Raw genomic sequence first — 25,109 nt, 5'->3', positions numbered from 1 at the left:
CACAGTTCTGTCCTGAAGCACGTTTGGCAGATGTTTTTGCTCTGTTTCACCATGTAAATACTTCAATTTTGTTACTTTAAAAAAAAAAGAGAGTCAAATAAAAGAAGAAGAAAACTACCTTAAAATTGATTTTAGGTCTGTAATGTCACAAGATTATGACAAAGGGGCGTTTTACAGTTGCATTGTACATCATTGTGTTTGAATGTGTTCGTTGACATTCCTGACGCCATGTCTGACGGGCTGATCTGATTGGCTGCAGGGCTCAGAACTGGCCGGCTGGGCAGAAGGGCGCTACAGCTACGAAGGAATCGACATGAATCATAACTTTCCAGACCTCAACAACATCATGTGGGATGCCCAGGAGACTGCAGCTGATCCATCTAAAGTGTCCAACCACTACATCCCCATCCCAGAGTACTACACACAGGAAGACGCCATGGTAAGGAGGAGCAACTGGGGTTTTTACCCCCACAGGAGGCAAAATTAACAATAAAGTTGAACAAATTTTCTGAATTTTTATAACTCTGAACACCAGATATTGGATTCTTTAAATGGGTTTCACAGGCTAACAATCTTCAGAACTCTGAACTTTTGCATAAAAACATTATTAGAGAGAAGCAAAGGCAAAAGATGAAGAAGTACCGGTATATCCTTAAAATCTGGATTTAGAGGCACGCGATACTTGGATTGGAATTCATTTCCAAAGCCAAGAGCCAGACGTTTTCCTGAGTATAATCCTGCTCAGTCAGTTTCCCTGTTTATAGAAATTGACTGCTGAATCTTTTCCAAGTAAAAGAAACCGGAAAACCTGAAAACGACTCCTAATGTTGTCATTTCGAGCAGAAAGAATAATTGTGGTTTCCATTTAAGATCAGCATATATATATATATATATATATATATATATATATATATATATATATATATATATATAAAAAATAAAATAAAAAAGTTCAGTTTCTTTTCTCTCTTTTTTTCCGCCCCACTTAGCTTGAGAATGCTAATACCGTCTTCCGCCGCTGCTCAGGTTGCGCCAGAGACCCGCGCCGTCATCAGCTGGATGCAGGACATTCCCTTCGTGCTCAGCGCAAACCTCCACGGCGGGGAGCTGGTCGTCACGTATCCCTTCGACTGCACTCGCGACTGGGCACCTCAGGAGAACACCCCCACGGCGGACGACGCCTTCTTCCGCTGGCTGGCCACCGTGTACGCCTCCACGCACCTGGTGCTGGCCAACCCGGACCGCCGCATCTGCCACTACGAAGACTTCCAGATGCACAACAACATCATCAACGGCGGGGCCTGGCACACGGTCCCAGGCAGTGAGTCACTGGAGATATATAAAAAAAAAAAAAAACCCGGTGCTGAGTAGGGAAGTTAAGAGGATTGTCTGGTTTTAGTTTAGTGTAACAGACAAAACGTCACTGAAGAAGTTGTAAATTGGTTAAAAGTCCAGTTTTTTTCACCATTAATTCAGGAGCAAAACAGATTTTCTTTTGCGTGGTGCAGGAAAAAAAAGTGAATACCACAATGCAATGCTACTGTAGATAAAAGAAAAGAGTAAATTATCGCCAAAAAACTTTGAAATTTCCGAGTTTGAAAAGTTGAAAATTTGCTTAAAAAAACAAACAAAAAAACTCCTAAATTTAGAAATTAATCTGAAAATTTTTATAGAATTTCTGAGATTAGAATCTAGAAAAAAAAAATTATCTAGAAAAGATTAGTTTAATCTTTTCTTTTTTTTAGGTCAGGTAGGATTATCAAAATTATTTCCATTTACTAAATCCAAAAGCTATGAAAGATTTTTTTTAGCAACATATTTTAGGACTTTCTGCATAGTTGGATGTTAGTACATTATTTCATAAGTGGGACTGAGAGCAAACCATAAGAATTACTTTCAGTCATGTTCAGATCAGCCTCCTGACGGAAAATACAGTCAACTCCTGTTTGGTGGCAAAGGATTTATAAAGATTACTACGCCATTTGAGATTATGGTCTGTTAGACTCGGCTTGGTATATTTTTACTTTGTGTCTTTTCTGCAGGCATGAACGACTTCAGCTACCTGCACACCAACTGCTTGGAGGTGACCGTAGAGCTGTCCTGCGATAAGTTCCCTCATGCCAGTGAGCTTCCAGTGGAGTGGGAGAACAACAAGGAGTCTCTTCTAATTTACATGGAGCAGGTCAGTCTCAACAACTCTTTAGTATGTGGAATTTTTTTTTGGTTATCTCCATAAATAACAGCAACATTGTTATTATTATTAAAACTTTTTTTTTTTTTTTACAAAGTTTTAAATGTTTCTTCATTTTAAAACTTAACCCCTTAACTGTCACCCTCAAAACGATTACATGTTAGTGGATTGATCCTTAAGGACACCCATGTCTTCATGACAGTTAAGGGGTTTTAAAAAATGGAAATAAAATAACGGTCCTTTAAAAATAACAGCAAAATTCCTAGTTGGTTCCATATTGTTCAAATGTTTAACCAGGAGTAAGCAGCTTGTTGATGGTTATACAAAGAGTGTAACATGAAGGAGTGTGTGTGAGCTTCTTACTGGGCCTGCAGCTCATCACCAGCCTCAACGCCAGGTTTCCTCCTCACTCAGGTTCACAGAGGAATTAAAGGCGTCATCAGAGACAAGAGCACCAAACAGGGAATAGAAAACGCTGTGGTCAAGGTGGAAGACCACGACCACGACATCAGATCAGGTCAGTCCTGCAGTTTTCATTCAACCTGCTGTTTAGCTTCCCTTCTACGAGGGGAAATGAAAATGTGATAGGAGATGTACTTTTTTTTGTTGTTCTCTCTATTTATCGTTCAGTTTGAATCAAGCTCAGGAACATTATTTGTTGATATCAAGATGTTTTGGGGTTTTTTAGCCCGTTAGCTTCACAAAGTGGAAACATGGAGTGTTTCCCTCCCCACGAGAAATTCATTTTCTGTAATCTTGTATTTCTACCCAAAGAGAGCTTTTATGTACGTTACATTCACCGGCAGTGACAGGACTGAGTGTTGGAGATGTCAGCCATTACAAATGTATGCTAAACTTTGTCAGTATTCCACTAATGAGGAAAAACCACAATTTCTCAATTGCTGTGTTTCCATTAAGCAATAAAAGTTACATTCTGCAGCTTTCTACCCAGATTATCTGACACCAATTGGAAAATTGGCAAAATTTTGGAACCTAGCAGTAAAGCGAGCTCTAAAACTCCAACATTATCCTCGGCTACGCAGAAAATCCACACAATCTCTCCTGCTTGACAGTGAAATGTTCCAGTTTTCACTGTTAAAGCACCAGACATTCCCACCAACCTATACGTTTTCGTCTAACCTCGTACAGCCGCTGACGGGGACTACTGGCGCCTGCTGAACCCCGGCGAGTACAAGGTGGTCGTTTGGGCAGAGGGATACTTTCCGTCCATGCGTCGCTGCCATGTCGGCTTGGAGCCTCATCCGACGATCTGCGACTTCGTCCTCACCAAAACGCCCATACAGAGGCTGAAGGAGCTCCGGGCCAAAGGAGAGAAGATCCCGAGGGACCTGCAGCTGCGGCTCCGCGCTCTCCAGATGAGGAAGCTGCGCGCCAGCACCAAGGCCATCAACCGCCGCAGAGAGAGCCAGACGAGGCAGGCGCGCTCCTCCTGAGGAACCAAGAGGAATCGGAGAGGACGAAGGGCCGAGGAAGACTCTGAAATGGAAATGGATTATTGGTTTCAAAAATTTTAAGTGAAATGTAACTGATTTTAATGAAAAATTGTCTTCTACTGCAGGATCAGCTGTGCCGAGAAAAAACAAATATCCAAAAATACACAAACTTTTACAGTGCCCTGCAAAATCACTTAAGCTTTTTCACACTGCGCTATACAGTCACAACTTTCATGCATTTTATTGGGAAATTTATGTGATGAACCAACACAAAGTTGCTATTGTGAGTTACTGTTACGGAAGAGTAAAATATGTGCGTAAAAGCGTAATTTCTCAGGATTTGTGTTGCAACAGTTTTAGTTTGTGGGGGTGTAATGTAGCTAAATGTGAAAAAAGTTTTAGGGGTGTCAAAACCTGAGCATGGAGCTATTTATAAAACATCACACATACTGGATAATTAGAAAAAAAATCAGATAGTTTCAACCCTTGTTCTTTTTTTTCTTGTATGCTAAGTAGAATGTGAATCTCTGTCAGCTGGTCTGATATATCACATTGTCTTTCTGCATTGGGGACAACAAACTCCCAAATAAATGTGATAATGTTGCAAAATGTCAAAGTTTATAATAAATGATTCAGAAGTAAAGTATCAGTTGAATGTTAATAAAATGCAAAGTGTTCAGTCCTACTTAAAAAAAAAACCTAAAAGTTTACTGAGACAATGCAGGTCCGCTCCACAAGCCTTCAGTTTCTAACTAAAAAAAAAAAAAAATCAGAAAAAAAAAACGCTGCAGCTATGTCCGCGAAACGGTGGCGCCCCCTGGTGTTCACAGTCATAACAACATGTACTGCTTTTTCAATACAGTATACCACCATTACTGAACATTACTGAACTTGATTGAATAGAAAACTCCCGACCTTTAACCCCACAGAGAGCCTATGGAGTTATGTAGATGGCCTGAAGGCTGTTGTCATAGCAACCTGGGCTTCCATTAACCTCAGCGGAGCCACAGGTTGATGGCCTCCATGCCACGTAGTAATACAATTCATGGAAATTTAATAGAATTTTAATTTACTGAGAGATTCAATTTTGGGGTTTTTACTGAGCGTAAGCCATAATCATATAAATGACAAAATATAACAACTTGAAATATACATTATTCAGCTTTCTGTGATATTTTCATTTTTGAGCTATTAAAATTGAGCAAAACTTCTGTAAAAAACTAGATTCATTCACTTTTCTACAGACTCGCTACCTATATCTGTATTACCTACAGATATAGGTAGTAAGTTATCCTACTCAATGTGTAACGGGGTAAATACTTTTTCATGGAGCAGCATCTAAAAAGATGTTAATACTTTGAAAATGTAGAATTTAACAAGGCGTACCAGTAAAAACCCCCCGAAAAAACCCACTGTGCTAAAGCAAAGCAAACCCGTCTTTAACACATTTGGACTGCATGTAAGAGTCTAATATAAAAGACATTGTAAAAAAAGAAGAAGAAAGAAAAAAAGATACTTCTCTCTCTGTTATTTTTTTTAGATATCCTGTTTGTTTCATCAGAATTAACTGGGGCATCCTGTTTAATGCTCTCCTTTTGAATTAAGTGTAAAATCATGTCTTGGTAGGTTCATCTGTTGGCAAGGCAACCATTAGTTGTGCACTCCATAAATCTGGCTTTTATGGAAGTGTTACAAGAATACAAATGACCACCACACTTTTCAGATTTGTCCTGACAAAAGAAAAAGCAAAAACAATGTAGACAGAAATACTTAAGTTAAATACATGGCAGTCAGTAGAGGTAAAGTAACTCACCTTTTGTTCTTTCTAACCATCGTTCCTGGAGTACTTGTCTATAGGCAATAGTAATGCTGGAAGCAACTTTAAGCATTTCACCATGTTTTATTTTCACCTACCCATCCTTCATCATTTACTGGTGCACACATGAAAAAAGAAAAAAAAAGGTAATAGTGTGAACATTCATGAAACTCATGGCTAGATACACGTTAAAATCCAAAACAACAATCAAAAATAACACACAAACCATGATAAACCCAGGTTTTTTTTCTGTGTAAATATACGGAGTGAAAATAGATAAGACACTTCAAAGAGCTCGTGAGTGTACCTGAAGTAAAAGCAGTGGAAGAAACACAGAATCCCTTCACACTCAGATCAGTTGAGACACCGTTAATGTGGCTACGAAATGTTTACGCCTGCGTTTAGACGAACCGAACGACTGACCGAGCTGATGGCGAACTGCATGTTACGAAAGCGGCTAACCGAGGTACGATGCGTATAAGAGCATCCTGGCGTGACGCTAATGGGAGAAGCTTGGAAATCTAATTTGTGTCGTTTTTAAACCTTTACCTGAAAGATAAATTCAGGTCAAAACGGCTTCAGTCACATTTCCCTCCCAACTCTGATGTTATAATAATGATTAAACACAGATTTTTAATCCCTTGAAATCAACTAGTTGTAATCACACATTTTTCCTTTAATTTTAAAATCTGAATAAATGGGAGTGCAACAGCGCCCTCTTCAGAGGCCAGAGAAAAGTACATTTACAAAAAAACAAAAAAAAAAAGTCAATCTAAATAGAAGCTTTTCTTTAATCTATACCAGCAGAAGTTCTCAGCTCACTTTCATCCATCATAAATCATATTTTGGCAACTGACAGCTCAGCATAGAGCAGAAATAATAAAGGAGAATCACCAGAAAGGCTGATGTGCATAGCAAGAGTTTTACCGTAATCTAACTTCTAATGTGTCCTCGAGTCATTCAGTGCGGTAACAGTGTTTTACTAACAAAAAAATGGCTGCAGTGTGTGGCTGTTCCCAACAGGTGGCGGTAAAAAGACATTAATGAACACTTGGAACTCAATCCGACTGTTTGCTGATAGTAAACCTGATAGTTTATTCAGGTTCTAATATAAACCATCAGAGAATGATAGTTTGGATATCAGGTTGTGATATTTACCCACCATGTTTTACCCCTAATGGGTAAAACACCTTTACATGTTTTAGGGAGGTAAACAAGTCAACCCTTTATTGCAGTTGCCTTTCTTACCGAAAGTTAGAGGAAATGCCAACCTTTAGCTGAAACGCATTTAGCTACAATTGATTGCTGACACCTCCGCCTCCAAAAGCATAGAATTAATGTAACTTTAGCTTTTTTTTATTTTATTCATTCTTTTTAAGATTTCTTGTTGGCTTGGGGTACAAACACAATGTAAGACAGAAATCCATTTCTTTTAACCGCTACATGGTAGGCTAATATTTCTAGAAGATCAACATTTATCTTGCCCACACACTCAGTGAGTAGTAGGAAATATTTCTAGACATAAGAGTATTTTTTCTAAACTTTTCTCAAGATTTTTCAATGGAAATATGTAATTTGGTTTAAGGCTTTTAATAAATGTTTGTAAGCATCTGTTGTGCTATTTTATATTACTTGAATAGTTGTTAATAAAAACTATTAACTTCTAGGAACATTTTAACTTAAGTGAAGTAGCCTAAATGTATTTAGGAAAAATTATGTTTGCTGGTAAAAATGAAAAGTAGTTCTTAACCGTCCTGCGATCTTAAGACATGGAGTCAATGGGACCCCGCCATCTTTTTACCGGGTGCGTGGTCCATGCTGGTCACGCTGAACTTGCACACGCTTTTCCGATTTTTTTTATTTGTGTGTGTGCATGCGCCAGTGATGGGAGAACCCCGTCAGACTTGACATCTGCTTTGCTCCTACAGAGCGTAGCGCTAAAACCACAGGAGGGTAAACCTATGCATCTCTGAGTTGCAATGATGCAGAAATATTCACCGCCTTTTGACTACTGCTCATTTTTCCAGGTGGCCGGATGTTTCAATCTAAAGACTTAAGATAAAAGCATGAGCCTTGGGGAAAGTAAAGAGGTGATTACAGAGTAACAACTCTAAAGTGATTATCAAATCAAACTCTGTGCAACAATTAATGCCAACATTGATACACCAAGTAAAACTCTTAAAAACGACAGAGGATCTGGACAGTGGAAAGAGATAAGATGTTGGGAACAAACACAAGCAGCAGGCAGATAAAGGAAAGTAGGTCCTTGAAGTTCAGATTGTATGAGCACAGAAGCAGCACCTGTGGCGAAGGCATGAGTGAAGCAGCAAAGAGTGGCACCAGGCGCAGCGCGGGAAGTCGAGTTAACGTGACAGACAGCGTACACAAAAGTCCGTTCGTCTCCCGGATTCACCAATACTTGACTTTTTGCACCGTTAGTGTTGTCCTCCTGAGACGGCAACGTCTGGATGTGCCAAGTCTCAAAAGAAGAAGAAAAAATGTTCTATTGAAGAGGCCAAAAGTAACTCAGCAACTAAAGGAGCCACAAACGACCAGCAGTTTGCTGTTGCCTGATGTCAAGTTCCATGAAGAATTACATTGAACTTCTGTTCAGAAAGTTTCGTCTGCAAAAACAAAAATGCAATTTCTTTGTATTTGAATTTTGGGCTTGCTTTTCTATGTCATGTCTTTAAATTCAGGGCTCAAAGTGTCCATCCTCTGCTGCAACCTGGCAATTAGCCCAGAGCTTCAGTCTGTCATTTCTTTACGCCAGTTAATGGCCGTCAGTTTGACAGCTAGCACCTAAACAAAGTCGACCCGTTTAACAGCTGCAGACCTGGGTTGTCACGTAGTTGGGCTACGTTCTTAAGCTAAATGTAGTGATGCATCGAGGAATCTGTTGGACGATTTTTTTTTTTTTTTTGCCTAATGGAGGACGCGTTAAAATCCAACCTTTTTTGAGTCAGTGAATGCACCATACGGAAGTGCTACCTGATTGCACAAAATACTTTTCAGAGTATATGCTATACTGAGTGAAGACTCAAAGTTAGCTAGTTTCAGAATCAGTGAGGCGCTTAAAATTTAGAGGAAGCAAAGAGGTGTAAGAAAGGAAACCAAGTATAATATATGTCTGAGGTTCATAAAGGCTGCAGCAAAGCAAGAGAGAGCAAGACTTTCACAGACAACAGGAAGGCTGAATAGGATACAGCTTCTGTTTAGTAATGCAAATCACTTCTATAAAATGCTAAAGGTCATTTAAAATGTGAACTCCAGAATTTTAGTTTTGTAAAAGAGAAGTAGCTGTAATCTATGGTTAAACTATTTCAAAACATAGTTTCTGCTCCTAATATAAATAAATAATAGCAGCTTAAGGTAAGTAAATAAGGAAGAAACATATCCTGAATTCTGTTCTTGTATTTTCTTACACTATATATTAGTTTTCAAACAGAAATCGGAATAGACTAAAGTTGATATCGGCAGGTTAAAGCTGTACAAATAGCAAAGATTAGAACTTGGCAATAGAACTCAGATCGGTGCATCTCTGGTTAGCTCTAGCAAATCCTGCGCACAAATGTGCAAAAGGTAACCGTCTGTAAAACACTTCCATGATGCATTTCCACCCTGTTATATGCAGCGGCTTAGACCGGTACGTGTTTCCCCAGGTCTGCAGTGATCGGGTTTAGAAAAAAAAAAAAAAAAAAAATCTACTTTTTTTTTTTTTAAAACAACGGCGGATGCTAGAACTTGGGCTGGTAAAGCGCCACGCGTCCGCTCAGGCACCCCGAGGCCAGCTGGCAGTGCGTTGGGGAGAACTTGGTGGTGAGCACCACGTCGCTGTGCGAGTAGATGGAGCGGATCTCCCGGAGGCAGCTGGTCTGGACGGGGAGGCTGTCGGCCAGCTCGCTGCAGCGCTCGTCGAAGGCCAGCAGGCGGACGCCGTAGCCGTACGGGGAGCAGATGAGCCGTCCGTCAGGGCTGAAGCACAGCTCCTTGATGTAGCCCCGGCCCACGTTGGCCTCCTCGATGTAGTGGGTGAGGCGCAGGGAGCAGCGGGGAGACACCAGCGGCCGCGTGGGCGCCCCCTCCTGGAACTCGTACACACAGGTCCACTGGAGGAAGCGAACAAAGGAAGAATAAAAGGAGGAACAAGTATGAGGTATCTAGACGATAAAGGTTATGCCAAATGAGCTATATCACTCTGTTTAGATTTTTAGAGAATTATGAAATCAAGCTGTAGCTGCTGTGATATAAAAACAGATGGTTACATCCTAACTGCTGTGGCTTAAAAACGCAGCATCTTGAAAAAGTACTGGTGCCAATTAACTTTGTCATATTTTGTCATGCTAGAACCATCAAGCTGAGCATTTTATGTGCTAAGTCAACACATTCTCGTGAAGCATTGTGAATTGGAAAGAATTTTTCAAAACATGAAGATGTAAAAAGTAGAAACTGTCCGTGGAAAGACATTTCCAGGTTTCTTTGGTATATCTCTACCTTTGCACATAGACAGATGTTTTATAACTTACCCTGCTTTACATTTTACTCAGCTTTATCCCTAACCCGGCTGCGCTGTTGTTTGGTCTTCATGATGTTCCATAATTTGCCCTAATAAACCCTCTGAGGCTTTCAGGGACCAGCTGGATTTTATAGTGAGATTATATTAAACCCAATGAACTAAATCACAAATTAAGTGACTGTTGAAGGTCAGGAATACTTTTACGAGGCAGTAGATCTGGATTTGCGACGGCGTGAGAGGTTCCTCACCTCCTGGTCGTCCATGTTGCTGGAGCAGCGGATGAGCGTGGCCCAGCCTTTGGGATGCAGCTGCAGGGATGTGATGCAGTTCCCTCTGTCCTTTTCCCCTGGGATTTCAGGAGTTAAAACCTCCAGGCTGTTCCGTGGGGACAGACCTGAGGAGAGAGGAAGTTTGATCACAGTCCTGGAAGCCGAAGTGACGCTAGGCTATCAGCATCCGGCTAAGATCATCCCTGACCTTCTCTGTGAGGATGAAGCTTGGAGTCGTGTCCCTGACGGGGCGTCACGGTCGATCTAGAGGCCGATGTGCCTCCGTCTGTAAGAAAAAAAAACCCCAAACAAACAAAAAAAAAAAAACCACTTTATTGTTTTGTTTTTAAATACCATTCCTTTAAATTCACTTGTTTAATTTGAATTATGTAAAAACAGATTAAGAATCACTGGAAAAATGGCTTCTGCAGGTTTCACCAACTCTAATTTAAGACTTTTTAAGACCATTATGCATAACAGTAAAGTCCCATGAAAAAAACACTGAAAATATTTAAAGCCGATTTATTTTTCCCCAACTGATTTAAAATATTTAAAGGCCTTATGTTTAGATATGCATTTAAGATGTTTTAAGACCATCATGAATCAAATTTAAGACCTGTATACTTCTGTATCATGACAGAAGTATACAAATAATAGTAATGATAATTGCAAAAATTGGCATTAAAAAGCAAGCTAGCTTTTAGCAACTAGTTACCAGCAGTTGGTTACCATTTTCACTGAGTTACAATGAAAATGTCTGTGCGCAATATTAAGGTTCTGCGAGAAAAAGGAAAACTTAACTTATTTTTTTTCCTGAATGAATTTGGAATATTTTAAGACCTTTATTTCTAGATATACAAATTTAAAACTTTTTAAGACCATTGTGAATGAAACTTAAGACCTGTATCATGACATAAATGTACAAACAAAAACGGCAAACGGAGTGAAAAGGTCTATGATCTCCTCAAAGTTTTGCACAACAATAAAGTCCCATGAGAAAAAGAAAACATATTTAAGGCAGAATTATTTTTTTCCAATTAATTTAACATATTTTAAGACCTTAATTTTAAATACATAAATTTGAGACATTTTAAAGCCTTTCTTGTAGATACACGCATTTCAGACTTTTTAAGGATGGCGGACTGTGGAGATGTTTAAATTTGCTTCCATGTTCTTTTTGTTTTTAAACGACGGCTGCGTTCTGACCTGAACTGAGCGGGGTCCGTCGGGCTCGCAGCATGCGGTAGCTGCCCACTTCCAGGGACTGGGTGAGGTCCAGGTCGTGAAGGATGAGTAGGTACCCTGAGGAAGTCGAGATGAGCATCTTGGAACAGTCGGGAGTCAGACGCATCCTCATCAGATAGCGAGTGTGGAAGAACTTCTTGTGCGGGCAGCCGTCCTCCGTAAACCTGCAAGGGAGGACGTTTATTACGTTTAACAACACAGTAACATCTCCAACATGTTGGAATTTAATTTTTTGTAAGGCATTTGTTACTCAGTTTATTGACAATAATCAAACACATGCAGTCTGGATTAAAACAAAAGAGGTAAATGAAAGAAAATGGCCTGAGGAGCGAGTCAAAAGTATAAATTTCAGATATTTACAGGATCATTTTCTGCTAAAGAGCTTTTTTGTGAATCTCTAAACTAACTTAAACTTCCTCTTATTACTTAACAGAGGTGATAAAGGGAAAGATGTTGATTTCACAAGACTTTCAGAGGCATAAATATTTCAAAATTAAATAAATTACAACTTCCTTGTAGAACCTCAGCAACCAAATAAGGTAAAACTTTGCAGTAATTACACCGACTACATGGAACGTGAAGCATTTCACTGAAAAACAGCCATTATGTTGTAGTTTAGAGATGATTACTAAGCTTTTTTTAATTGCCATGTATACCATGCAAAAATCTTTATAAGCCATAAATTTAAAAAAAGAACAAATTGTACCAATAAAACTACAAAACTGATAGATTTATAGATACTTTTCATCCAAACTGACTGAGCTGGACTTCATTCTGAGCAGTGGTGACACAAATAAATCAATATAAATAAATAAAAATCAGATTTTTTTTTTATTGTAAAACTTAAAGTGGAAAGTATAGGACTGAGTGGATGTTTTGATGAATTTTTTATTTATTTTTTTGAAAATCGATGCAAACCCAACCAACCTGTTGGTGTCCCATGTGATGACGTTGCCGTCAAAGCCGGATGTGACCAGGAGGCGAGTGTTGGTGTCGTACTCGATGTTCTTCACCCAGCTGGCGTGGCCGTGCAGCGAGCAGACCTTGGAGCTCAGCTTACGAAGGTCCCATAATGCAATGGTGGTGTCGTCGGAGCAGGTGGCAAACAGGCGATTGTCCAAAAACCTGGAGAGAGACGAGACGGTTTCAGCCGACCTTTGGCCTTTGAGCCTCGTTCATTCATTCATTCATATCTAGGAGACATTTAAAATCAACTTCAGATGCAGAAATGTGCTGTACAGGTCGAATAATAAAGTAAAAGTAACCCAGTAGCTTTTTACATATAAACTATATTAAGGTCAATAGGAGGGGGAAAAAAAGGTGAAGTTTTTTTTTCCCATAATATTGAAAATATGAAGAACTAACTATAGCTATTGATATCATATAGATATTTTGTGGTAATATTTGATAACAATAAAAGTGATTAAAACTATTAATTATAATTTTTTTAAAGGTAACTGTATGGCTGTGACTGTATGTCAGCATTCATAGCCCCACAAACATAAATATTGCTCTTGAAAATCATTTATAATACACTTCTGTACGACACCATTCACATAAAGAAGTGTGACTTGTGTCACTAAAAAGCACACGGTAACTGAATTTAATCATATGTTGATATTTTCATTGGGGGTTTTTATACGTCATTGATTGGAATTTATAGTGACAATAAATCAAAATTCTTATTATCAAAGGAAATTTATCACGATTAGTGACAAACGATACAATAAACGCCCACACCTAGAATTGAGTCAAAACTTGATCTCGTGAATAAAAAGTTAAAATGATGAGGAAAAAATTTGAAATGTCAAAAATATTCTGAATAATGTGGAAACAACATCTTGGAAGCAAAGAGGTGAGGAATATGCTGAAAACTGCGTTTCTTGCAGGAACAAAAATCCGTCCATCTTAATTTTTTCTCTCCAAGTGACCCTTTGTGATTCAGATCAGCTTTAAAAACCCTAAATGTCTGATATTAAATGTGAGAAGTGCACCTTATGTTGTTGACACAATCCTCGTGGGCCTCTGTGAGGGTCTTGATGTGCTTGGATGAAATGGGGTCAAACAGGAGGACCTCTGTCTGCTCACAGGCCACCGTCAGCACAGACCTGAGCAGGGAGCACACAAACCAGTTACTGACCACCACAAGACATCCAAGTTATTCTACATTTAGGAAGGTGGGGGAATAGTGCAACAGTAAACAAAAACGTTATTATTCTAATGATAGTAGTAAAAACATGGAAAGATACAATAAGCACTGTATAAAATGCTCCAAGTTACATCGTTCAGATGTATCTCAGTAAATTGCAGGTATAGAGCAGCACAATATATGGAATCGCAATCATCATCACAACACAAACGTGTTAAAATATGGAAACCTTACTTTCTTTCAGTATAAGAAAGTATAACTGTAGATTAATTGCACACAGAAAGATATAAATCAACCACATATTCCTGTTAATTTTGACTATTATAGTTTACAGGCAGAGATACTCACTAATTTTTTACCTTCTATTTGCGTAAGACCGCTTACAAATGATTTTGATATTGCAATTTTAAGCTAAAAAAGTTAAGTGAAAGGAAAAAGTCCTCAGTGTACAGTTTGCATAATTAGTTGTGATTTGCTACTTTGTGTCTGCTGAGTTTTACCAAGTCTGGATTCAGTTCAGCATCTAAATAAATACTTAACTCCTTTCTGCTTTACTTATCAGTACAGAATAGGCTGATTTGTTGACTGTTTTCAACAATTCCACAGCAAAAGATGCTTAATATTAGACTTTGACAGAATTTAAAGCTAAAACTATGCTACTTGATGAGTTCAGTTAGAAAATATTTATATTCAAATAGGATTTTACATTTAAAATCCAAAATATATATATTATGTACAGCAGCAAATGAAATTTTAGGAGTGTGTCTACACCAGTTAACGATTACTCAGCAACCAAATTAGTTGGCGATTATTTCAATAATCGATTTATCACGGTTAATCGTTTTACCCCAAATCTAATTTTGGGTTAGCATGAGCTGCAAGCCATAATCGTGGAAATGAACAGAAGTAAAGCACTCTGTGTGCAAATAATCTATATTCGAGTTTGACTCATTTCGATCATAGTCGAACTTACTGAGACGCACCTGCGTATGTTCAGACAGCTGAGGCCAACAGTGTGCAGGAAGGACTTACCGCTGTCACATGTGCACACAAACAAACGTGACCCAGACAAGACAGCTTGACCCGGTTTGGCTGCAGGATTTAGGTCCTGCATCTGGTGTCTAGTCAAGGACGCTCGACTGTCCTCATTAGCTGTGACTGCTGTGGGGAGCTTTCTAAAGACACGCAGCACTACATCACGCATGTGACGTGAACTTCAGATCAAACTTCCAAAGATGAAAGGTATAAATTGTGAAGCACAGAGTTGTTGCATGTGCCATTGCAATCAAGTGAAACCTGCGAGGTCTACGACCACGTCCTAAAACATCTCAGTACTTACCCGTCCGGTGAGTACTCCAGATTGAATACAGCTCCGTGGGTCTGAGAGCTCAGATTGACCGACTCCACAGCCGGGTTCATAGAGCAGTACAAGCTGGTCATTGTCCTGAAGTTATCCCTGGCTGGGTCTACAAACAGCCCCCGTCTGATAGTCCTGCTCTGCAGCCAGGAAAACAGGCTGTTTCCCTTGTAGCCTTCGCTACTGGAGCTCCCACCGCTCGCCGCCTGCGGAGCGGCGCCCGGTGAGCTGCGGGGCTCTTCATCCTCCAGGCGGGGAGGAGAGGAACCAGCGCTTCCCTCCGGCTGGTCCTCGCTGCTGCTCCCCGGAGGCGAAGCACAGACCCTCTGCGGGGCGTCTTCTTCCACCTCCGACTGTGTCGGTCTTCCAACGGGGTCTTCTTTCTTGCCGGTGCTGCCGGGCCTATCCTGCGACTCGTCGGCGTCCTCGCTGTCGCTCTGGTGTTCGGAGCTCATTGTGGCGGCTTCAGCCCGTCCGCACCGCGGCTCGTGTCTCCGGTGGGGTCAGCGTCTTGCTCAGCCGTAGGAAACAGACAGGATACAGTCAGCTACCGAGCATGAATTCACGTCGAGTTCGTTACACGCTTAAGGTGCCATAACGGAGGACTGTAGCAGCAGAGGTGCGGTGGTGCAAATCTATTTTGCTGCCAGATTTGGCAGCGCCTCTACGCCGCCCATCAAGACAACCAGGATTAGCTTCTATCTGACCGGAAACAGGATCCGACCCTTCAAAATAAAGGCGCGACATGGATTTATATTCGCGGTTCTTTTGTACAGATTCCGCAATTAGGACAGACGTTTTGGTTTTTTTCTTGTGTTTTGTGATAAAAGTAAATAAACAAACAAACAATAAATAAATAACGAGAAAGAAACGTATAAACTGATGCTGCTTTATTAAGAAGGATGATGTATAATTGTGTTTCGTTTACACAAAAGCAGATAGGCCACCTACAAGTGCCAAAGCTTTCAAAAGTCACCATTATAAAGCATCATCAAAAACATTTTTGTACTGTTTAAAGTTTAAAGTGAATCCCTTCTATATCAAAAAGAGTGAGCCAACTTTCCTCTGACTGCTAGGAGTAACATACTCCTTATTTACTTATTGCTGCAAACTGCTTGACAGCTGGCTGAGTGGATTAAACGTTCTGACTTCAGAAACGACCACACAAGTAGATAGTTTGTTTGTATTTAGCAAGCTAATGCCAAAATTGCATTTGTGTACCACTAAATTGGAACCCACGTACGATTCGTACGTGGGTTCCAATTTAGATTCAGATTAAAAACAAACACGAGAACAGAAACCTCAAGTAGCTTCACTATGACCCTTTTCATCTCATAACGTTCACTGATAAGTTTTATGGAACATTTTTTGTTGTTGAAAATATAACACCAGAACCGTGTTGAAAACAAAGAACAGCACTGGAAGAAATAGTTTTGCCTTACCTGTATTTGTTGGAAAACACATTAACGCTAAAAGATAAAGAAAAATATATTAGCTTATCATTTTATATATAATTATAAGGATTCCTTATCTGTTTCAGAGTTTTGGAAATAAACTGGGTAAAAATGTGACTTTCTGAGCTGTAAATTGAAGAGCTCGTGCGGATGTTTATGTATTTCTTCGGCAAGTTTCAACGTTTTTGTTCTGACCAAAACAAATACCAGAAGAAAGTGACGTAGTTCCGCTTCCTTGTCCTGCTGCACCTATTGAATTCGTTGCTGCCATCTGCAGAACAGATACTGTCACTACAATGTATCGTGATAAGCGAGCAGAAAGAAAGGACGTTTTAGGTCGGGTCGGTGCACAATGGACTTCCTAAATGCAACATGTAATATTTATGATAAATGCACAATTTTCGATTTTTGAGCCCAGATCAAATGGGGAAATAGTGTACTTAACTTTTGTTCCCTATTAAACATAGTAAACAAAACTCTGCTTCTGAGAAAAGAATGTTTTTATTTATTTTTTTATTTAGACGGTGATTTTATAGGTCATCAAATATTAAACTTCTTCAGTTTCTTGGGTTTTTATGCCTTTTTTCATATCCTTCTCTTCATGTGTTCAACACTTATTTTCTGTGTTCTTCAAGATGATTTATTTTTTATTTTTTTACATTTTGCAATGCACATAAGCTTTTACTAAGAGCTTTATTGAAATGTCTTTGGTTTATTTGCAAGTAGACTTCATACCTTTACAAGTTTGGTATATCTGGATTTGGGGTGTTTTCTTCCATTCTTCTCCCCAAATTCTTTAAAAGCTCAAACAGCAGGCAGCCAATTTTAGGTCCTTTCAACATCCTGGAGCAGATCGTCAGGTAAGCTTCCTCCAACCGGCCGGTCCCTATCAAAGTTCACTTATTTTTCTGATCAGGCATGAATAAATCCATACATTTTTGTTTTGGATTTTCCGTTTGTTTACTCACAGCTGGACATTTCAGCCAACAGAAATGCATAAAGTAATGTGGAAAAATAATAAAAAGTAGGTCTCAAGAGAACCTGGAAACTATATTTTGAGATGCCAACAAACAAAATTGGAACTGTAAACTTGCAATCCATGGTGGTGCTTTTAAATATGAGAGATATGGCTTTCTGCCCAGAGTGGCCCCACCACAGCAGGGCACCACAAGTTGCAGGCATTAAAAAAACAAAAAAGCTGCAGGCATCACAAAGTCTTACCAATTATTTTAGATTTAATTTTTAATACTAACATCTTAGTACACTTGAAATAAGTAAAACTAGCTCACAGGTAACTTTTCAGCATGATTTATGATCTTTTAAGTCAATAATTCCTCAAAATTGATGATAAAATGCTTGTTCAATTGACAGATTATTTCACTGACAACAAAACATATTTCCCATATTATAAGTCAAATAATCTGCCAGTGGAACTAAAACTAGATTATCAACTTAAAACAAGCCTCTATTTCTTTCTGTAAAGTTTCTTGTAAGTACTTTTTGTCTGATTTCGAGACATTTGCACTAGAAACTGGACCTGAAACACCTGGTAAGATTTTGTGTTTTCACAGTTTAACAGAGACGAGGTTTGTTGGTCTCTCTGTAATCACAAACCTTTTTAAAGTTCTGACTAGAAACTTTCTGTGGGATTGAGTTTAAAAACTGTGTGATGGTGAATTTTGTGTTTTTACAGTGTATTTTCATGTCCATAAGAACACCAAAGGGGAACACAGCTTATATATGAAAGACAGTTCAGGCCAGACGAAGTTTCATAACCACTAATCTGTTTATATCTATCAATCACCAAGGTGGGCCTTTTCTTCTTTTTTTTCTTGCATGGTCTGGTCTGTCACTGCTCCTACATTTCCTCTCAGCAGTAATTTTTCTTGGAAGCAGCTCAAACCTGTGTAATCCACACCTGACTAGACTTTATTTTCAAATATCTCCTGACATGCTGGAACAGTTTATACATTGTGGGGGCATCCAGCTCTGCCCGGCGGCGCTTTACATAGATGTGCAACATAATTGCAGTTTGTGCTGCTTTGACCCTTTTTTGTGTGCATGCCTCGACACCGTGCCCTGTATGTGTGTGTGTGTGTGTGTTCTTGCCCCCCCTTTTGGACAAGTATGCGTAAAAGCTCTGCCAACTTTTGCTGCGGTGCAGAAACCACACAAATAAGTTTGGAATAACATTAAAATATAAATTTTATTTGGTTGCTTTTGTTTTCTGCTAATTGAACTACTAATAAGCCTGGTTGGAAACGTAATTGGAGTTAAAATAAAAAAAAACAACAAAAAACCGCCACAAAAAGTTGTGTGCATTCTTTTGAGCGCGCGCGTGCTCGCACGTGCACGACCTCACGAGGCCGGCCGCATATATAAACTGGCAGCCAGTGGTAAAGGAGCCTCAGGGAGTCAGATGGTAACGATGACGAGCAAGCAGAGGGATGCTCTCCGACCGAGCGGTGCCGTTTGCGCGCTTTTACGCACGGCGGTAGCGGCGGCGCGTGCTTCGCCAAAGCAGGCACGCGGCGCACCAGATATCATCTTCATCAACATCATCATCTTCATCATCATTATCATCTCAGTGATGTTGTCTGCCGCCATCCAGCCAGCATCAGCTCACCCTCAGTGCCTGGACTTCGAGCCCCCTTTCAAGCCGCAGTGGCACCTGGAGTTCTGCTCCCAGTACGAGCAGTTCGGCTGCTGCGACCAGAGGACGGACAACGTGATCGCGGAGAGATACTGGGACGTAATCGAGCAGCTGGAGACGGCGGGCTACGACTTGTGTGAGGACATGCTGAAGGAAATCATGTGCCAGGTGAGCCTGCTGTACACCACCTCCACACCTGGGGGCGATTTCACTTTCAAACGACGCTGTGATGGATTCGGATTTAATATTCTGGCGGAATTTCACATCATGACCTCGAAGGTGAGGTGAAAAATTAATTGTTGACGCCGTGCATAATGCATAATGCATAATGCATAAGCTGTTGAGTCAAGAGGATGAACCACAAAAATATGTGAAAATGCAACATAAGCGTGAAATTTTGACACAAGGTTGCGCATTCATCATCACTGTATTGAAGTCATGTTTGGCTTTTAAAGATGCATTGAATATGGTTTTTTTTTTTGTATAACGTACAAAAAAACAGCGATTGTTAAAAACAAGTTTGAAATTTCAAGTTCAAAACAGAATTAAAATGAAGCATACAAGCATATACTGATCCTTTGATGTTTGCACTGCAAAAACACAAAATCTTACCAAGTATTTTAGGTTTAGTTTCTAGTGCAAATATCTTAGTGCATTTTAAATAAGAAAAACTAACTTACAAGTAACTTTTCAGCAATAGATATGAGCTTGTTTTAAGTCAATAATTCCTTAAAATTGATGAAAAAGTTCTAGTTCCATTTGTAGATTATTTCGCTTATCAACACGACGTTTTTCCCATGTCATAAGTGAAATAATTTTCCAATGAAAGAACTTTATCATCAACATTAAGCAGTTATTGACTTAAAACAAGCTCATATATCTTCCTGAAAAGTTACTTGAGATATTAACCTCTGAGGATTTGCAGTGTGGATTAGCTAGTTGCACGTAACCCACTGGTTTTTGTAGATTTTAAGTTCCTGGCTGTATTTTCAGCCATTCTTCTTGACAGAACTGATAGAGCTCCTTTAAACTGGCTGGCTTCCTACCACAGAATAGGCTTTAAACTGTAGTCCATAAATTTTGAGCAGCGTTTATGTTGAGGAGGGTGTTCCAGATTTTTTATGTTGCCTCCTTTATCCTTTCTGAAGGAAAAAAAAAAAAAAAAGCAGCATGTGTTTGGGATTATCGTCTGTTTGGAAAAAACCTCCAACTGGCTCAAAGTCCCACCCTTCGGACCCAAACCTTCACAGGAAATTTGTTGTGATGTTTTAAGAACAAATCCAGCATTAACTGGACCGCCGTCCACAGTGAAGCGAGTTTAACTGAGAAAGTCCTGACCACCAAAGAAGTGCCCGCTCTGTAATTGTCACCTTCAGGCGCAACTGAAACCCACAGCCTGGCTGTGTGGACGAGCCAAAAGCCGCAGCAGGAAAGCTTTGTAGTCAGATTAACAGAGATTAAGCTACTGTATCACAATGATCAGGAGTATGTTTGAATCAGTCAGCATGTCAGACATGGTGGGGGCAGCATCATGCTGAGGGTGCTCTGGTGCTGGTGAAGAACTGGCCCAAGGCAACGGGAGGTAAGTGACTGCTTAGGCCCTCCACACCACCAGGGGGCCTATAAGAGTATAAAAACTAGCATAATAAAAAAAAAACATACATTTTGGATAACATTGAATAACAACACTTAAATGCTATGGAAAAAGGATTTCTATATTTTTTTTAGCTAGTTTTCATTTACTTTTTAATGTAAATTTAGTGTTTATGAGCTGATGTTATTTTAAAATAGTTAACATAATGTGGCACACTTAAAAACCACTCTACATTTCAAAATCCAAATATTTTATTTATTTTGTTTTTAGTTTGCTTCTCCTGTTGTATGGTTAAAATCAATAGCTATAATAACAGTGATACGATGTAAGCTAGTTACAAATGACGCTAATGACAGGAGGTGTGTTACACACTAGCAGTAGCCTCAGCGTCATATCAACCTGGTCTCAGCAGGGTGTCAAGAAAGTCACTAAATTTATCCATAAAGCACTTTTCAGTGATAATTGCATGACAAATGGCTTCACAAAGTCTAAAATACAAGAGAGTAATGACAACAACACACAATGAAACTGGTTTTGGTGTCAATGAGCAGCGCTCGATTTTTCTGAATTAGAAATGACGTCTTAAAGAGACAGAGATTCAATTTCAAGGCAAAGTCAAATTTCTTTTAAGTCATTTATATATAAAGCATTTTTAGGACTAAAGCTAACAGTTACTTGATTATATTATAAAACTGCACTATGTGCCTGGAAAATACAAGATACAGCCCCTTTAAAAACTCTAAATTAACACATTATCCACACCGATAATTAGTTTAGTTAGAACTTTAACTAACTCATTGGAGACATTTATGTTTTACTTATTTGACCTCAACCCCGAATTAAAGCTCAAAGGGATTCTTTTATCATTTTCAGTGCATCGTGTTTTGTGATTCATTTGAAATATTTTATTGTTGTCGTTGTCGTCATCTTGTAATTTCCTAAAACATCTTCCGGTTAATCACCCAGGAGTGTTCTCCTTACGCTGCCCACCTGTACGACGCGGAAGACCCCTACACTCCGGTCAGAGACCTGCCGGGACTCTGCTTCGGCTACTGCTCCGAGTTCCACAGCAAGTGCCGCCACGTGCTCCGATATCTGACCGACAACCAGCTGCTGCTGGACACGTCCGGACGGGACATGGCCACCTTCTGCAGTCTCGTCGACCTCTCCGACCAAGACTACTGCTACCCAAGGGTCCTGAAGAGCACCGACCTCAACAGCAACCTGGGGCAAGTGGTTGAGGACCCCAAAGGGTGTCTCCAGGTGTGCCTGACCGAGGTGGCCAACAGCCTGAGGAATCCCGTGCTGATGCTGCACAGCGGCGACGACACGCACAGGATGTTCATCGCCGAACAGCTGGGCTTTGTTTGGGTGTATCTGCGCGACGGCAGCCGGCTGGAGCGGCCCTTCCTGGACATGAGCGGGGAGGTGCTGACCACTCCCTGGCTGGGGGATGAAAGGGGCTTCCTGGGCATGGCCTTCCACCCCAAGTACCGGCTCAACGGCCGCTTCTTCATCTACTACTCCATCCAGTTCGACGGCAAAGTGGACAAAATCCGAATCAGCGAGATGAAAGTGTCCGACGGCGACATGAACGTCGCCGATCCTTACTCGGAGAGGTAAGGCGATAAAGTTTGGCTTCTGATGCGATTCCGATATATAGTTAAACAATTCATCAATTAATCACATGATCAGTTAAAAGGAGAGCGATGGTTTCCATTCTGATGATTAGTAATATTTTGAAAGGCAACTTTGTTTACAGAGACGTTATAATACATGGAACTGGAAGATATGTTAAGAATTAATAAGAAAAAAACCCACTTACAACAAAAACAGTGGCGCAACTACACATTATTCAGGTGGATGCGAAAACATAACCCCCCCGGAAAGAACGTCAGGGTGAAGGGGCCACGCCCCCCCCCCCACCCCCCCCCCCCCAGGCGATAAGTGAAGTGTAAAAATCGAGTTAAGTTACGCCCCGGACATGAAAGAAGCAGGAGTAAATCTTGGATGCCTGCGGGTCGTATTTCATGAAGAAATATTTCTCCGTTACTACCTAGGCTGGTGTGCAGAGTTAATTTGCTGCAGAGCATTCTGTGTTTTCCAGCTGACAGCTCAAACCACACATAGCTACTTGGATTTAAAGTGTTTATGCTGCGTTTTAGTAGGAGTGTCCCCTCATCGATCCATGTCACATCACTTCTGCAGAGCATTTCTGAAAACTTTTAAAGTCTTTTCAATATGAAAGGAAGACTGATTATAATCAGAAACGCTTCAATAATTACTTTATCTCTCTTTCAGCTATGGTTTTAAAGGTGTTTTGATGTGTTAGCATGAATTGCAACATCCACTCCTGACAGACGTTTACAGCAGTTTGTAAAAAAATTTATTCTCCCTTGAACTTTTTTTTTTTTTCGCATTTTGCCACATAACAGACCAACAAAAGTGCATAATAACGTGCCGCAAAATTGCAAAGACGATGAAAAATGACACTCGTATATTGAAAAGTATTTTATAATCCGACAGGATTTAGAGGACGCCACAATCAGAGCTGTCGTCTGAGCAAACACCTGGTGGAACTGAGCATCTGCTGAGCTCATTATGTGAGCTACTTCTCAGAGCAACGCTGGTAAAAAAACAAAAAAAAAAAAACAGAAAGAAAGTTTAAAAAAATGTTGTTAAAAAGGTTAATAAAGGAGCCATGTTGTGATGACTTCCTGAAGGCAGAGTTTCAGAAAGAGCAGGAGTTTTTAAAGAGACAGTGGCCCAATTTCAAAGCCTTAAATTACAAAGTCAAATTTCTTTTAAGTTACATTTAATATTTTTAGAACAACTGAAGGCAACAGTTACATGATTGTACTATAAAATGGCGCCTGGAAAATAGATATTAATGCTCGTTTAAGAAGAACACAATTTGTAATCTAACAGTGGTTTTCTGCTCACTAACAATCACGATCTACAGGCATAAACTTGAACTTCTTTGGCTGCGTAGTGTGTGCAATTATGACGAACTTCATCCTTTTCTCATGTGCAGAGTTATTTTAGAAATCGAGGAGCCAGCTGCAAATCACAACGGGGGTCAGCTGCTGTTTGGTCAAGACGGCTACCTCTACATCTTCACAGGAGACGGTGGGAAAGCCGGGGATCCATTTGGGAAGTACGGCAACGCACAGAACAGGTGAGAGCCTCCGGATCGCTTCACGCTTCACTGTTGTTCATTTAGTACAAGTTCACAGCAAATGTCATCACAAGGTCACAGCTCCATTTCATATCCAGTCATGTGGAAAAAGTTATCCTTCCTTAAAACATATCTTTAGTCCCTCAAAACAGAGACTGTCTGATTTTGATTTTGAAGTGCTTTTGAGAAGAATGAAAAGGATACTTGTGATAATGCATAAAATCTGCCACCAGTCTTAGATTTGCACAGCTGGCTATTATTAATCCTACGAGATCTGTAATTTTTTTATAATTCCAGATATGAATCTGGAATTTATATCCAGCAATTTTGGGAACTAACAGTCTGACGAATAAGGAGCTTAGTTTTTATAGAAAGCTTTACAGAGATGTATGGTCTGAAAGAGCAATGAAATGTCTTTTGTTGTGACGAAAAGTGATGAAAACCTTGAGTCAACTTCACTGAGCGTGTCAAATCCCAACAGCGTCCATTTCTTTTTCAGATATCAGGTTTCACACATCAAAATCGAGCCCATCTAGGGTGTAAATCAGGGCAAATCCTCACTGATGTTGGAGAACTTTAGAGAACAAACAGAGTCATAAAGACTGAGGAAGACGCCAGAGAGGTCGTGGCTAACTACCCCAAAATGAGGTGGAAGGACGACCTCATTAGGGGGAGGCAACCAATCGGCTTCCCCAGATGGAAGCGCTGCGACAGACCAAACGTTAGCCACGATTGGTAACAATAAATCCAAGACAAACGATGAATATTAGATGTACATTGGGTCAGATAAGCATTGATCATTTTAAATATGTCTAATGGGGCTGTGGAAATAAAACTCACTCCAGATGTTGGCAATCTTTGGGTCCTTTCTGTGATCTTCGGTTATTTCCATTTTTCAATTGAATCAGGGTTTCCCCCAGTATATCATAAGCTTGGCGGCCCGCCATGCTTTACTAGCCCCGCCGCCAGGCTAAGCGTTGCTTGTTTATAATTTTTTTTTTTTTTTTAAGCCAGGCTGCAAGCGTCTCTTTTGCTCTGAGCATTTCACTAGCAGAGCAGATTTATTCCTAAATGATAGGTTTATAGTTTATGCATTTAAACCCGACAGCGCGCGGACCAATCACACCGCTGGCGCCTTTGCGCTTTGCCTCGCGCGCTGCCGCTGCTTTACCTCAGCGGGATCGCGCGTGCGATCTTAAAAAGCAATAAGTTATCATTGCAGTTTACTAAATT

The 25,109-nt window shown here is 40.1% G+C and overlaps 3 protein-coding genes across 4 annotated transcripts in view; 2 read left to right on the top strand and 1 right to left on the bottom strand.

Moving 5' to 3' along the window:
* The window catches only part of LOC106952050 (probable carboxypeptidase X1), a 21,613-nt gene extending 17,302 nt beyond the window's left edge, over nt 1–4,311 (top strand). For both annotated transcript variants that reach the window (XM_015039911.1, XM_015039912.1), the window contains 5 exons: nt 260–439; nt 1,027–1,321; nt 2,043–2,182; nt 2,606–2,708; nt 3,341–4,311. In XM_015039911.1, the coding sequence (XP_014895397.1) occupies nt 260–439; nt 1,027–1,321; nt 2,043–2,182; nt 2,606–2,708; nt 3,341–3,645 (1,023 nt within the window). In that variant the 3' untranslated portion in view covers nt 3,646–4,311. The remainder of the gene's footprint in view (nt 1–259; nt 440–1,026; nt 1,322–2,042; nt 2,183–2,605; nt 2,709–3,340) is intronic.
* A 1,394-nt stretch (nt 4,312–5,705) lies between these two features.
* Nucleotides 5,706–15,701, bottom strand: wdr32 (WD repeat domain 32). The gene is made up of 7 exons (XM_015039913.1): nt 14,980–15,701; nt 13,486–13,599; nt 12,419–12,616; nt 11,453–11,655; nt 10,455–10,532; nt 10,226–10,371; nt 5,706–9,570 (listed from the first exon to the last, which is right to left on the bottom strand). The coding sequence occupies exons 1-7, from the start codon at nt 15,450–15,452 to the stop codon at nt 9,199–9,201; spliced, it is 1,584 nt and encodes a 527-aa protein (XP_014895399.1). The 5' UTR covers nt 15,453–15,701; the 3' UTR covers nt 5,706–9,198.
* Nucleotides 15,702–18,866: 3,165 nt separating this feature from the next.
* hhipl2 (HHIP-like 2) overlaps nt 18,867–25,109 on the top strand; it is a 22,308-nt gene continuing 16,065 nt past the window's right edge. Inside the window, exons 1-3 of the mRNA XM_015039907.1 lie at nt 18,867–19,272; nt 21,665–22,317; nt 23,733–23,876. Of these exons, the coding sequence (XP_014895393.1) occupies nt 18,871–19,272; nt 21,665–22,317; nt 23,733–23,876 (1,199 nt within the window). The 5' untranslated portion in view covers nt 18,867–18,870. The remainder of the gene's footprint in view (nt 19,273–21,664; nt 22,318–23,732; nt 23,877–25,109) is intronic.

This window comes from Poecilia latipinna, unplaced genomic scaffold (assembly GCF_001443285.1).
Source record: "Poecilia latipinna isolate Pla-1442-1.1 unplaced genomic scaffold, P_latipinna-1.0 Scaffold489, whole genome shotgun sequence".
Lineage (NCBI taxonomy): Eukaryota > Metazoa > Chordata > Actinopteri > Cyprinodontiformes > Poeciliidae > Poecilia > Poecilia latipinna.
This window is presented reverse-complemented; position numbering and strand designations above follow the sequence as displayed.

Coding starts and splice junctions, on each gene's coding strand:
- wdr32 (XM_015039913.1), bottom strand. CDS start 15,452: ATGAGCTCCGAACACCAGAGCGACAGCGAGGACGCCGACGAGTCGCAG. Junction 13,600..14,979: donor CTGGAGTACTCACCGGACGG/GTAAGTACTGAG, acceptor CTCCCTGCTCAG/GTCTGTGCTGACGGTGGCCT. Junction 10,533..11,452: donor ACGGACCCCGCTCAGTTCAG/GTCAGAACGCAG, acceptor TTTTTCTTACAG/ACGGAGGCACATCGGCCTCT.